Here is a 14,028-nt window from a genome sequence, read left to right on the forward strand (position 1 = left end):
CCGTTGGACCACCATTCAAAAAGGAAATGTTAAAAGGATTATGGAGAAAAAGAAAAAGGATAAAAAAGGAAATCAGCAAAGTTAAAGTAAAAACAAAGTACAAATGCGTGAAGTACTATTTATTTTGACTTCATTAGCCACTGTCCCATTCAAGACACTCACTTTACTAAATTCCTCAATTAGGGTTTTTACTGATTGAAATGCAGAGCAACAACAATGGAAGCAATTGAAGAACAGCAAAATCAAAATCAATCACCAGATCACACTGAAGAGTTACGGTTAGGGCTTGAATCCCAGGATTCTGAAACATTGTCGTTACCGTCCGATCTCAATTTCCAAAACCCCGATCAAAATCGACCCAAAGCTGATGAGGATGAGGATGAGGATGAGATGGCGATGCAATCCATCTGCGATGAGATTAAAAATCTGATCTTGAGCCAGGCTTTGGATGAGGATGGAGGAAACGAAGATCTTCACCACCTTGATCGTGAAGAAGGTGGAGAACTCAAGGAAAGATTGGAAGATGAGATTGAAAATGTTGAAGGGAATGATGATGGATGGGGATATGAAGGTGAGTATGGTTTTGATCATTATGATGAGGATGGTGATGAAAACAGGAGTGGAAGTCGGAATGGCAATGAGAATATTGGGGAAAACGAAAATGGTTATGAGGGGGATTCTAAGGAAGCAGGGTTTAATGCTAATAGGATTAATAAGAGGAAGATTAATTACCCTTTAAGACCTGATGCTCAGGATTGTCCTTATTATATGAAGACAGGGATGTGTAAATTTGGATCGAATTGCAAGTTTAATCACCCTTCCAGAAGAAAAATTCAGGTACAATTTGGAGTTGCTATTGATGCTACTTTGTTATCAAAGTTCATTTTATTGATCGATCTAGTAAAATTTGACTGCAAGTAGTATGGTCTGGATGAATCTTTTTCCAGAGGGTAATGGGGTAATTTATCTTTGTTGTTTTATGTGTTGAGTTGCAGAGAATATTAGAGTTCCGTTATTTTGCATTTCTGAAGTAGTGGGGGATTGGAGGTAGAGGTTAGCTCAATGATAGGTTTTACTATATTACTGGCACTTGCAGATTGTACAAGCTAATGTGTGGGTAATGGATGGTCGATTTACTTTCTTGTTTTATCTACTGCAATGCTCTTCGAAGTCATGTTTAGTTGACATATTTTTTCCTAGTCAGTGAGTAGGATTGCAATTCATTGGTTTTAGAGGGAGGTCGCTTTATCTTTGGTGTGGTCTTCATTGCATTTGCTGTCTTAATATTTATTCTATTTTAAAGCTTTGCTGATGTTAGCTTCTTCTGTCAATTATTAGCAGGGGACAAAGGAGAAGGGGAAACAAAGGGAAGACAGCCAGGAGAGGCCGGGGCAGATTGAATGCAAGGTTGGTGGAATTTATCATTGTTACCTATCAGGGAAGAAAAGGCAAATCTTTGGATATACTGTTCTTGTTCTTTTATGAATAATTACTTTGATTGAGGATAAAGATATCATTACGTGGTGCTATTTGATCTTTTCTGAAATTCAGAATGCTTAGATTCACAAACTTGATCTCTGGTGTTCAGAATTAATGCTAACACATTACTTTTGCTGATAGCTGGTTCATGATTATAGACCTTACACTTACCAGTATATAAAATGGATGGTCAAATGCTGTCTCTCTCTCCCCTCTCTGTTTCTCTCTCGTTGATTTATTTGGTTAGTCATCATTGAGATTGTGAAGGTTATGATTACCAACACAGATTGTAGTGCAATGGTGAGACTGCTTCATCTTAACTAGAGGTTTCGGGTTCGAGCCTTGGGTATGGAGAAAATTCTGTTGGGAGTGCCACCCCAAAATGGGCCATGCAGTGGGCTACCCGGATTTTGTCAGTGCTCCAATGTGGGCACCGGACATCGGGTGAGAAACCAAAAAAAAAGGTTATGATTAGGGTGTTCTATAAATGATTGATGTCTAGGAAGTGGTTTTACTTCCTATATCCCATTTTATGTGGCGGTTTTTCCTTGCACCCATTTTATGCGAAATGCCCAAATTGCCATGTGAGAGTTCTACATGTTCTTTCAAATTTCTCCCTCATGGAAGGTGAACTTTTTTAAAGGTAAACTGGGGATGATAAGTCTAAATAGTTATGTGACATTTTCTTGAGACAAACTATAAAAGAAACTATGCCACATAACTGGCACAAAGACAATGCTTAAGATCATGCTGAAGCCCTAGTATATTGGGGGGAAACCAAGAGAAAGCTAATGACTGGGTTAATTTGGTAAACATTGATGTTTTGAACATGGAAGCCAAAAGGTAAAACATCAGTATTTTTGTTGATGGAATGGATGGTTTAATGATTGAGGCATAGGAGCAATACGTCGGTATTCGAACCTCGAACTCCAACTACAACCACACAGTGTGAATCATTTCACTCCAGTTTTGGAGGGTTAGTTTACTGTATATCGATGCTTGTGGGTTTTACCAGGTTTCCCTAAGGACTAGTCGAGGGCCACTTAGTATCCTTACTCAAAAACAAACAAGGGAAAAAATATCATTAATCATAACGGTTTAATCCTTGCCAATTTGTCTTTAATTCAATTAATAAGAGCAAAAGAATCCAGGTGCAAATGTTCACTCGGTGAAGATTAAAGTTGACACACATTTCTTATGTCAATTGCTTGGAAGTTGTTGCCACCCAAGTTCCAATTCCTTTCCTCCATATTCTATATTGATAGGCCTAGCAGAATAATGAGTTTAATAACATGTAGCCATAAGCAACTTTGGGGAGATAGTTTGAATTGGAGAACAAGATGGCATGTCCAAGGGATTCCATTCTGTTTTAAAGTTATTCGAGAACAATTTAAAAATTAAGTATAGGTGGGTGTTTGAAAGAGTTAGAAATAAAGTTGAGGGAGTTGATGAATGGAATTAGAGAGTTAAGTAGAAAAGGAATGGTGTTTGTAGGAGGAGAAAAAGAGAAAAGAAGAGGGGAAAGAAGAATCAGCTAACATGATAAACATTCAAGTGATTAGTTATAAACAAAAATCAGGGTGCTATGGTTGAAAAATTAGATCGTAACAGAATTCTTTCATCAGTTAAGCTATTGGTGATAGAATGAGTAGATTTGTGAATATTATAGGGTTGAAGGATCAGGGGGTAAGAGTTCAAGGAGAGGGATGAGGGGTTATTAAGGGATTCCTTACATGGTTTCATACAGATGATGTAGGTTGGACAACAAGATTGTAGGGAATTGAATTTAGTACCATAGAGGAGAGATGTGGTTGGCATTGAAAGTTTTGGAGGAGGGGATAGGGAGGCAGACAGTCAGTCATAAGTTGTGTGGGGAGATAAAACTCTGAGACAAGATGGCTTCACAACACATTCTTTTATTTATGTTGAACAAAATGAAAGAGAGCATTGTCAATGGGCTAAGCTAATTATATTCACTCTACGAATTTAGGAGGAGTCTCAATTAATCCATTGTTGTGATTAACCAAAGAAGAATGCGGGCTGAATGTCAAGTGAATTTGGGCCTACAAATCCAACAGAAGAGTATAAGCTTTTTCAAAAAAGTACTTCCTTTAAACTTGAGGAAGTGCTAGAGGTCACAACACCTCATCTAAAACTGCTTGTTGAAAGAAGATAGATATTTGATACAACTCTGATTGCCAGTGATTGAGTCAATTACATGATAAAATTGAGTAGGTAGAACTACTTTGCGAGCTAAAGTAAAAAAGACACCTTACAACGAAAATTGATACTTTCTGCATTGGAATGGATAAAACATTATTTAGAGAAAGCTGAATAGAATGGATTCTATGAGATTGGAGAAATATCAATTATATTCTCAATTTGGCCATTTTTGGAATCTCACTAACTTTGTCAGAAGACCAATAAGCATATGTCAAGGGGATCTTTTATCCCTTATGGTGTGGTGTTGTTCATAATGGACATGAGATACATTTATTAGGATGACATATACATTGGGGATGGGGACTATATAAGGTGTTGTACATTTAGTACGGTGGGAAAGACTGATATGTGAGTCGCTATTTGCAGATAATCTATTGGTTTTGGTACTGAATACAGAACGGTGCATTCCCGACCACTTAAAGAATGGATTACTATGCTTCCAAACAATATCAAGGTTGAGGAAAAATATGTAGAAGTATGAGATTATTTAGGGTGTGAGACATTCAATATCAAGAAGTTAACGGATGCCTTCACCTGAATGTTACTCTCTTTTGTAGATGTATCTGTGCCTAGCATTAGGTGCGACACATAAGGATTGTTGTATAGTATGAAAACTAGTCATCAGAAAAGCTAAGAAGATAAACTGATCTAAAAAGGGAAAAGAGATACTTGCTCACAAGTACTTTGTTAAGCAGTCCAACTTATTATATTCCATAACTATCCAAATCTATAACAATACCTCTTCTCAGCTCTCCGTTACTGATTCTGAAGTGCATTAGAGAAGGAGTCATTGCTGATAAATATGAAGTGTATCCCCAGATGAGGATTAGTTAGATTGTGTTACCACATGGAGAACTTGATGAATCAGTGGAAATATAAAGCAGGCCATAAAATTGGAACATCTTCTTGGAATTAAAAATGGTGTTGATATTTCCAAGCAACTTTACATTTTTGAATATGTTTGACATCTCTAGCTTGGTGGCATGGATGCTAAGTGTTTCTTTTGTGGGTAGGGGTGGGGGGAATTACGGTATATAAACTTCAAAAGAAATCGGAGATGAAAGAGTTTAACAATATGTTTAGATTGTTATACAAGCAAAAGTTTTTAATTATGGAAAAACACAATGGGCAATGGGAAGTGTCGAGGATGACAACTTTACCTTAAATCATTTTAAGGTTAACTAGGGTGAATTGAGCCCTTCCCCCTATATAAGTCATTATAGCACCGAAGTTACCTTTTTTACTTGTGCAATAGTATAAGGTGCAATTCTAACTATCGAGATTTTGGAGGAAAAAAATGCATCACTTGGTCTTTTTTGTGCAAAAAAAACAGGAGAGGATGTTAATAATTTGCCACTCTAACACTTAGTTGTGTACATGCTTGACAATGTAGGGTATAATATATATTTGGAATTAAATTGGTGATGTCTAAAGCAATTTGAGGTGTGTTACTTAGGCAGAAGCTAGCATAGAAAGTGCCTACTTTGGTCATTATATGAATGAGTGGAAAATGAGTACAGAAGAGCATTAGGAGTTGAAAATACATTTGTGCAAATTCTGATACTTTTTTGTTTGTGAACGTAAAAGGTAAGTTGTATAGAGTAGTAGTTAGACCAATTTTGTTGTATGAGGCGGAGTGTTGCGCAATCAAGAACTCTCAATTCTAGAAGATGAAAGTTGTGAAAATGAGGATGTTGAGATGGATGTGTGGGCTTCCTATGAGAGATATGGTCAAATGTGAAGATATTTGGGCAAAGGTGAAACCGTGGAAATGATCTCTATGGTGGACAAGATGTAGAAGGCTAGGTTGAGATAGTTCAGGCATATTAAGAGGAGATGCACAGATGCACCCGTGAGGAGGCGTGAGAGGTTGATGTTGGAGGCCTGAGGAGAGATAAAGGTAGGATGAAGAAGTATTGGGAAGAGGTGATCAGGTAGGACATGACAAACCTTCAACTTACTGAGGACATGACCATTGATAGGAGGGTGTGGAGGTCGAGGATTCGGGTACACGGCTATTAGTAAATAGTTTCGTGCCTGGTCTATATGATTAGTAGTATTAGAGCCCGTTTGGATTGGCTTATAAGTTACTTATAAGTTGTTTTCAGCTTTTTTGAGTGTTTGGGTGGCCGACTTAGTCATTTTGTGCTTAAAATAAGCTCTAAATAAATAATTGAATTTGTTTGGATGGATTTATTTTGAGCAGCTGATAAGTTGAAAACAGCTTATAAGTCAAAAAAAAAATAAGTTGGCTTGCACCTACTTAATTTTTTTAACTTGTAAGCAGTTTTCAACTTATAAGTTACTTAAAATAAGTCCATCCAAACAGGCTCTTAGTATTATTTTCGGTATTTTCATTGTTGTACTATTTCTATATTTCTCACTCTCAGTTTTCTACTACTAGCTCTGTCGTATGCCTTTATTTTCTTACTATCTTGCTATTGTTACTACTCATGTCTTCATAAATGTTGTGTTTTTGCTTTCTTTGAGCCGATGGTCTATCAAAAACAATCAGTTTCTGAGACTACCCGACAAGGTAGGGATAAGTTCTGTGCATACTCTACCCTCTCTAGATCTCACTTGTGGGACTATACTGGGTATGTTGTTGTTGTTCTTGTTTGTGTACATGTTTTGAGCACTTATAATATCCCAACCCGTAGATGGTTGGATGCTCTTGGTAAAGAACGATATATTTTGTAGAAGATTCTCTGTGTGCATTTTTTTATGCAAAGATTTGTTTTGATACATCAAAGTTACCTTGTGTGGTGTAGAATTTTCGATAAATTCTTGTGTGTAGATTTGACATGGATACTAAGTTTTTTGGATTGAAGACCGAAGGAGATACATTCATACCCTGCCGATTTCTAGGAGATAAATTCATAGCCCCTCTAAGATTTCAAATGCATCTCTTTGAAACCAGTTTTTTAGACTTTGTTTCAAATTCGATAAATATTGGTTGATATAAAGGAAAATAAGAGGGGCCCTTAAACAAGTAGGAACAAAAGGATGGAAAACTTAATCTGAAAGAAGCAGTAAGAATTTGCATTCCAGTAAGGTCCTGAACTATTTAAGAACTAAAATAAATTACTTGCTATATCATAAATTTGAAAAGCAGCACGTTGAAATCTACTTTTTTCCATCTGTATCTGCGCCTTTAAGTTGGAATGCTGAGGAGAAGATTACCACCTTTTTGTCCTTATGTTGGAGAGGTTTGTTATTCCCTTCTCTCTCTGTTTGGGGAAGTTATCCCTTGTATTAGAACCTTACCTATTTCTTACTGATAGTAGATTTATGGGCAGGGCAGTGAGTTGATTATGATGTTTCTTCTGCTTTTGCTCCATTCAGGAAGTAATTTTCTTATTGAAGTTTGTCAGTGTAGTGACTTTCGATTGCATAAGTAGGTAAATTTTGGGGATATCCAATCAAAGGTTCTATATGGTGGAGAGAATGCTTCTTTTGCGAGGAACTATGTAAATTCCCACATCTGGATTTTAGTATTTTAGTTGAGCAATAATTTGATACACAAAATTCAAAACAACACTGCTCAATTATTCCCTATGCTGCAATTTGTATACATGCAGAAAATTCATAATTTCGTTTATGTAGTGTTCTTAAATATCTTCTTGGATATATTTTGAGATGGGACTGAAACATGGCCGAATGTGTTTTTGGGATAAGGAAACATGATCGTATGTCATGTAGAAGCTATCAGCAAAACCTTGACTATCTTGATGTGTCTACTTATGGATCCTTTGCCTTGTGCAGTGATTGAAATTGATTTTTATTAATGATGCAGACATGCTTTTTTTTTTTGCTTTAAGTGATTAATGGGTTGACAATGATGAAAAAGCTTAATAAAAAATAATGATGAGAACAGTAACTGTTAAAATATTTAGTTGTTGGTACAACTGTTTTTCTTTGTTATTTTCTGAATTGTATGCTCTTTTTAAATGCTTTTGTTGTGCCTTTTAAGCCCTGGTCTTATTGCTTGTGTCTTCATTTTCTTGTTGATGAAACTTAATATCTTTTTTGTGCAGCAAGTAATTATGTTTGGATACAATACCTGAATAACTTTCTTGATTTTGGTGTAATTACTTTTGTCTTGATTTCCCTTTTTTCCCGTTGCAGTATTACCTGACATCAGGGGGTTGCAAGTATGGAAAAGCTTGTAAATTTATTCATAGTAGGGAAAAAGGTGTCATCTCACCAATTGTGGAGTTCAACTTTCTTGGCCTGCCCATTCGACTGGTATTACATCTTTCCGTTGTTTCAGAAGTTTGTAATGAGCGTTTTCTCCCAAGGGGTCATATTTGTTAATCTTCATTTCAGGGGGAAAGGGAGTGCCCTTACTATATGCGTACTGGCTCGTGCAAGTATGGGTCCAACTGTAGGTTTCATCATCCTGATCCTACCACTGTCGCTGGAGCTGATCCATCTTCTGGATATAACAATGCTGGAGCTGTCCCCGGACAAGCCGCCTCCCATTCAGCTGCATCTTCTTGGTCTCCACCTAGAGCATTGAATGACACAGCTCCTTTTGTACCAATGATGTACCCACCAACCCAAGGCATTCCTTCTCCAAATACTGAATGGAATGGGTATCAGGTAGTCCATAACTTAGCTTATTATCTGTTGTATGTTGTTTTTATGATGTGTGCTCTGTATTGTAATGTTGTACCTTCTGGCTTACTGGAATGGGTATCAGGTAGTCCATAACTTAGTTTATTATATGTTGTATGCTGTTTATGATTTGTACTCTGTATTGTAATGTATTCTACCTTCTGGTATGCTAATACTTGTTTCCCATCTTTAATATAATTTTATTACCTCATCAAAAATGATGTGTTTTCTGAAGATTGCATTATCATATCTCTAGTGCTTAACTTAGTCCTTCTGACCTCTTTCCCGAATTATCTGAAGCAGGTACTTCCATCTAGGCAAGTGATATTATATGGTTTTAACGTCTATTTCTGTAGATAAGAGATGGCAATTTTACTGGTATATTTTAGCTTTACCTTGAGGACTATACTTGGTCCATTAAAAGTCAAGGCACTCGTTCTTGGGCTAGAAAGGAAGTTGCTTGTTATTGGACAATATGATAAATGCTAAATAAAATAATAAATTTATATTTATGTTATTCTTAATCAAAAAGTTTATATTCAATTCTCATTTTCTGTGAAATTTCTCGAGTGAGGTTCTTATTTTACTCCGCCTGTTTTCTTAAAAGCGGTTTACTATTCTGAACTTTTGGGTTTTGCATTTTGTTTAATAAGGTCTCTGACTTGGTAGCTAGACACCTTTGCTGCCTGAGCTTACTTGTTTCTTCTTTTTTGCTGTTTGAGGCCCCGGCTTATCCAACATCAGAGAAAAGACTACCTACTCCTCCAGCATTTGCTATGAACAACCCGGCGACCAAGACCAATTTCTATCCATGGCCTCAACAGCCACAGCTGGTTGAAGAATATCCTGAGCGTCCTGGTCAACCTGAATGCAGTTACTTCATTAAATTTGGAGACTGTAAATACAGGTCTAACTGCAAATTTCATCATCCAAAGTCTCGAATATCAAAAGCAAACGCAAGTACTCTTAATGACAAGGGCCTGCCGCTAAGACCTGTATGTTTTTCTTCTTTCTGGATCTTAAACTTGTTTTATTTTTCTTCCTAGAATTTGAAGTTTCTTAAGATACAAATGTGTTATAGTTGATCAAATTATCTCCTAGTTGAGCCAGTACCCTTTTGCCAACATATATTACTTTTCTAGAAAGTATCTTGGTTCTTTATTTGCATTACTCATTTTTCAAGGTATGTTGCTGACTTTTGTTCCTCCTACGTGTCTTGTTTTTTTTTTCCCCATATTTTTTGTAAATGCAGGATCAAACTGTGTGCTCATTCTACAGCCGCTATGGGATATGCAAGTATGGCCCTGCTTGTAAGTTTGATCATCCAGAAAATTACGTTGGATCTGCATCAACTGGTGAGTCTGACTTTGATCAGCATCAGCAATCACAGATGTCTCTTGGATGGCAAGGACGGCAACTGGAAGTGGATCACTGATACAGCAGTTTATACGAGTAATTTTTGGACCAGTTCGATCTAGAGTTTAGTTTAAAACCATAAGCCAATGGTTGATCTTCTGAGACTTGAAACTCCATCAACTTCAGTTCAAGTTCTCAGATCTATTTAGAGGGTGGTGGGATAATCTCTCTATGTTTCATGTTGTTAAAAGCGCAAGCGAAATAGGATACTGTAAATTATTGTTAGAGCATTTTGTTTTAGATTAAATGAAGATATTTGGATACTGATATCGGGTGTTCATGATTTCAGAAGGGGATTGATCTGGGTTATTTATCATGTTTTCCCCTTTGAATACAGTCTCAAATCTCTATTCATGATTTTCGTTTCAAGATTTTCTGTTTACTAAAACTATTTCAAAAATCTTTTTCCTGTGTTCATAGCTCCCATGGGAGGTTACTGCTTCGAGATATGTAAATCTTTTTCGTGTTCACTGCTTTCCTCTTCTTTTACCTCTAAAATATTTAAGGATCGTTTATATAAAGATTGAGTGATATTCTGAGCTATCATATAATTGAAGCTCATTCCAAAATTTACTATAAAAGTACTGGGAGATATAACTTTTATCAGCGTAAAGAATATTTTAAAACTTATTTTGATGCATACTAAAAAAGTTTACAATCATTAGAAGATTACTTTTCAATATTATTTGCCGTGAGCTTACTAGAAAAACAGTTCGTCGGGTGAATTAATCAGTTAATATTTACTTCGTCTTGGTAGACTCTCCATCTTAATTATGTCGTGTTTTTCTTTTTGAAGTTATTTTTTAATAGGAGTTTTTGACTATTTTACTTTTATTTGTCTTACAATAGAATCTCCTTCTGTGTCACTTTTTAGGTGTTTGTAGTTTTCAAGAACAATTACTAGTAAGGATAAAATAAAAATTAATTTTATTTTGAACTTCTAAAATAATAAATAATTTCACTACAATTTTTAGAAATAACAATAGATAATTTGAGACGAAAGAAGTAATGCTTTTGTACATTATTAATTCTCTATTTGTATGAATGTTGTGGTAATGCTAAAATTTGAAGAACAAAATTGTTTTCATGAAACAGGTACCTTAAAATAATGATATTTAATGAACATGATAAGTGAAGCAAAGTGAACGAAGTGTTATTTATTTCTAAATATTTGCGTGAATATTATTAGGGATTCATTAGCTTTAACGAATAGCTTTTCTGTAATAATACCAAGTGTTAACTAGAAAAATTGAAAGGGGGGACAATAACACTTGAGATGGCATGAATTGTCAAAAGTTCAAAAGGAGGACATTAGTTTCTATGACTCAGTTGCAATCTTACTATCTGAAGAGAAGAAAACGACTTTTCAATTCTCTATATGAAAGAAGATACAGAGCTAAAATACAATTAGTCAAGGATTACAAAATTATGGGAAATTAACCTGTTCTCAAGCGGTAGTGTGACAGATGTAACAGTAACTAACATTAGAGAAGATATTACGCAAACTACTACGAAGAAATGTATACAAAAAGAGGAGCAAAATTGTCATGATACTAAATACAACCAAGATAAATTCAGTCACCCCATTAACTAAATCCAGACAGAATTCCATAATCCAACAACTAAAGCCAGGGGAAGTTTAAATACTCTTCAACCATGGAGTTGTATTGCCTGAGCAGAAGGCGAACAAACCCGTCTTCATGTATGCTACTTTATGGGGCTTAATAGTCAAAATGTCACATCAAAACTACAGATGGAACTTGAGATGCCAAAGTGATGTCTACAATAGTTAATGTACATGAAATCTCAGAGTACCCTAACTATGAAATACTTAGACAAAAGGCATATGATACAATCTACCAATTTGCAAACTATACAAATTCTACATGGTTATGGGCCTTCTTATAAGAACTAAAATGTCGAGGGTTCAACATTTGCTTTGTTACCAGCAAGAATGAGAGAGATCTCCAGACCACGACTGAATGCTTGGTTAAAGAGTATCCGCGACTGGAAGGTAGAGACAAATGGAAACCACGATAATATTGCCACTGGAGCAAAAATAATGATACCCATCCCAGCATCATACATTCTAGCAAATTCCTTCACAGATTCCCACAGACCCAAACTCCACACAACCCTCTTCCATGTGATTGCCAGCTGCAAGGAAAATTACAATGTGCAACTTTAAGAACAAAACGGATCTGTAAATATAAAACATATTCGTGTATTATCCTACAAAACAGTCGCATAAAGGTTATCTTTACTTACTTCCTCGCTAGGATATAAATTTTTTAGCAAATAAAAAGATGTCAACACTTAGATAAAAGAGTGAGTGAGGTGGGATCCAGGTTGTGCAATGACTGCAGTATGAACTCACAAATGATGCAACTGCCAAAAACTGAAATTAATACCTCCATGACATACATATGCAAATATATACGCCGGGCAAACACTTAAAAAGGCCATCAAGAGAGGCTTGGCTTTACATTCCAACAGGATGACGGTGAGAATTCACAATTGCAGAAATGAGTTCAAGCATGCTATAACAAATTTGACACAAACTATTCCAACAGTAACTAAAGAAGACAATTTTTAACACCATACAGAAGCAAAAATTGTGCACGCAGTTGTCAGAAAGTAGAAGCAACAAAAATATGTTAGAAAGCAGCCCAGGAGCTAGCTAACTTACACAAAGGACAGCCCAACCAGTTGCAATAAAGGCGAGCACACTAGCAAACAAATCAGGAACAGACAGTCTGGTAAGAGCCACAACAAGGCAAAGAGCTGCAACAAGTCCCAAAGCTGTAACTCCTTGAATAAATCGTAGCATGAGCTGGAAGTTGGTGGATTTTTTAGGACTGAAGGTAAAGATCTGCAATTTGATAGATTCCAAGATTATTGAAAAGTTAAGGGCATTGCAGTTACCTAAGACTCAATAAAGCAAGCCAATAACATCACAGACAGCGGAATACCTTGAAAATCATAACAATTCCCACCAGTACAATCCAAGAAAAGCCATATATCTAGTTGTACAAAGAGTTTCAGTTAGTGCTGTCGTCAGAAGAGAACATAATCAACACAACACAGAAATAAATAGTAGCACTCAACATCAAATCATAAAGCAACACCATAACATCACTAAATCTGAGAACATTATTAAAAATTCAAAAGTTCACAAAACTAGAGAGAATGCATTATTCTGTAATAAAGTTTTCTCGCACCATATATCAATCAAAAGCAGTATCCCTGCTGGAAACGTTTTTGCAGATATAGAGCCCGTTCGGATGGGCTTTAAGTTGGTCAAAAACAACTTAAAGCCCCTTTTTAGCTTTTGGACGTGTTTGCCTAATGCTAACTTTAAGCCATAAAGTTCTTAAAGTCAGTCAAAAATGAAAAGTTAGGATTTCTAACTTATTTCTTTCTAAGTGCTTAAAGCCATTTTGTTTGACCATGGAAATTACTTTTATATCCCTTATATTTTAACTAAATTCCCAAACTACCCTTTTTATTCTTTTAATCCTAAAATTCAAACACTTATTTTCAACATAAGCACTTTTATCCAAACACTCAACTGCTTATTTATAAAAATAACTTTCAGAACTTCAAAGTTCTAAAAGCACTTTATACATAAAAGTTACTTTTTTAAGCCCATCCTACTGGATCTCAATCTATACACTTAGTGGAGCGCGAGCTTTATAACTATAAGTCTTCTTCTTGCATAGAAGAACGCAACTGTTGCAAAAACCGGGATTTTAGTAGTAGGCGGCATCCCGGGCTCATACTCAGTTTCTCTGGTCAGTTCTTATGTCTTCTTTCACTGATATCAAACTCTCCTAATTATTTATTAAATTCGTTAAAGCAAAACCTGTTTAAATGATTCCTATCTATCTGCAAATTGAATAAAGAATTAGTAGAATATGTTCTATTCTTCACTAGCTTTTAGTGAAATGTACGTAATAGATGAAGAGAAAATTAAATTTAAGAAAACAATTCCAACCAGAGTAGCTCCCATTATCTACAAATCCAATAGACATATAACCCAATAAAAGTTTTTTTTCTATGCCCCAAAGATGAAAAAAAAGAGAGGAAGAATCAGCATAAGTAATCTAGGATGCTTATATTGCATGTCCAAGAACACACAAGCTTTAGATCTTTCACACTGAGAAAATATACAAATATACAAGTTCATAGTAGCATTAGTTTTGCATTAGAAAAATTGTATACTATGAATGTGTTTTTTATTCCAAGGATATCCCCTAAATATATTCACATAAAAAACAACCATGTACG

General features: G+C 35.7%; 2 protein-coding genes across 4 annotated transcripts in view; one reads left to right on the top strand and one right to left on the bottom strand.

Annotated features, from left to right (window-relative positions):
- Positions 1-119: 119 nt before the first annotated feature.
- LOC129893999 (zinc finger CCCH domain-containing protein 67) lies at positions 120-10,051 on the top strand. Of its 2 annotated transcripts, none has more exons than XM_055969478.1 (6): positions 120-837; positions 1,339-1,407; positions 7,831-7,950; positions 8,032-8,307; positions 9,045-9,317; positions 9,575-10,051. In XM_055969478.1, the coding sequence occupies exons 1-6, from the start codon at positions 217-219 to the stop codon at positions 9,755-9,757; spliced, it is 1,542 nt and encodes a 513-aa protein (XP_055825453.1). In that variant the 5' UTR covers positions 120-216; the 3' UTR covers positions 9,758-10,051. The 2 variants fall into 2 exon arrangements, with proteins under 2 accessions (XP_055825453.1, XP_055825454.1); XM_055969479.1 differs by having other exon boundaries at positions 1,342-1,407.
- A 1,229-nt stretch (positions 10,052-11,280) lies between these two features.
- LOC129895538 (callose synthase 10) overlaps positions 11,281-14,028 on the bottom strand; it is a 70,925-nt gene continuing 68,177 nt past the window's right edge. For both annotated transcript variants that reach the window (XM_055971260.1, XM_055971261.1), the window contains exons 50-52: positions 12,711-12,761; positions 12,428-12,610; positions 11,281-11,895 (exon numbers count right to left, since the gene is read on the bottom strand). In XM_055971260.1, coding sequence (XP_055827235.1) covers positions 11,650-11,895; positions 12,428-12,610; positions 12,711-12,761 — 480 coding nt within the window. In that variant the 3' untranslated portion in view covers positions 11,281-11,649. The remainder of the gene's footprint in view (positions 11,896-12,427; positions 12,611-12,710; positions 12,762-14,028) is intronic.

Source organism: Solanum dulcamara, chromosome 7 (genome assembly GCF_947179165.1).
Source record: "Solanum dulcamara chromosome 7, daSolDulc1.2, whole genome shotgun sequence".
Taxonomy (NCBI): domain Eukaryota; kingdom Viridiplantae; phylum Streptophyta; class Magnoliopsida; order Solanales; family Solanaceae; genus Solanum; species Solanum dulcamara.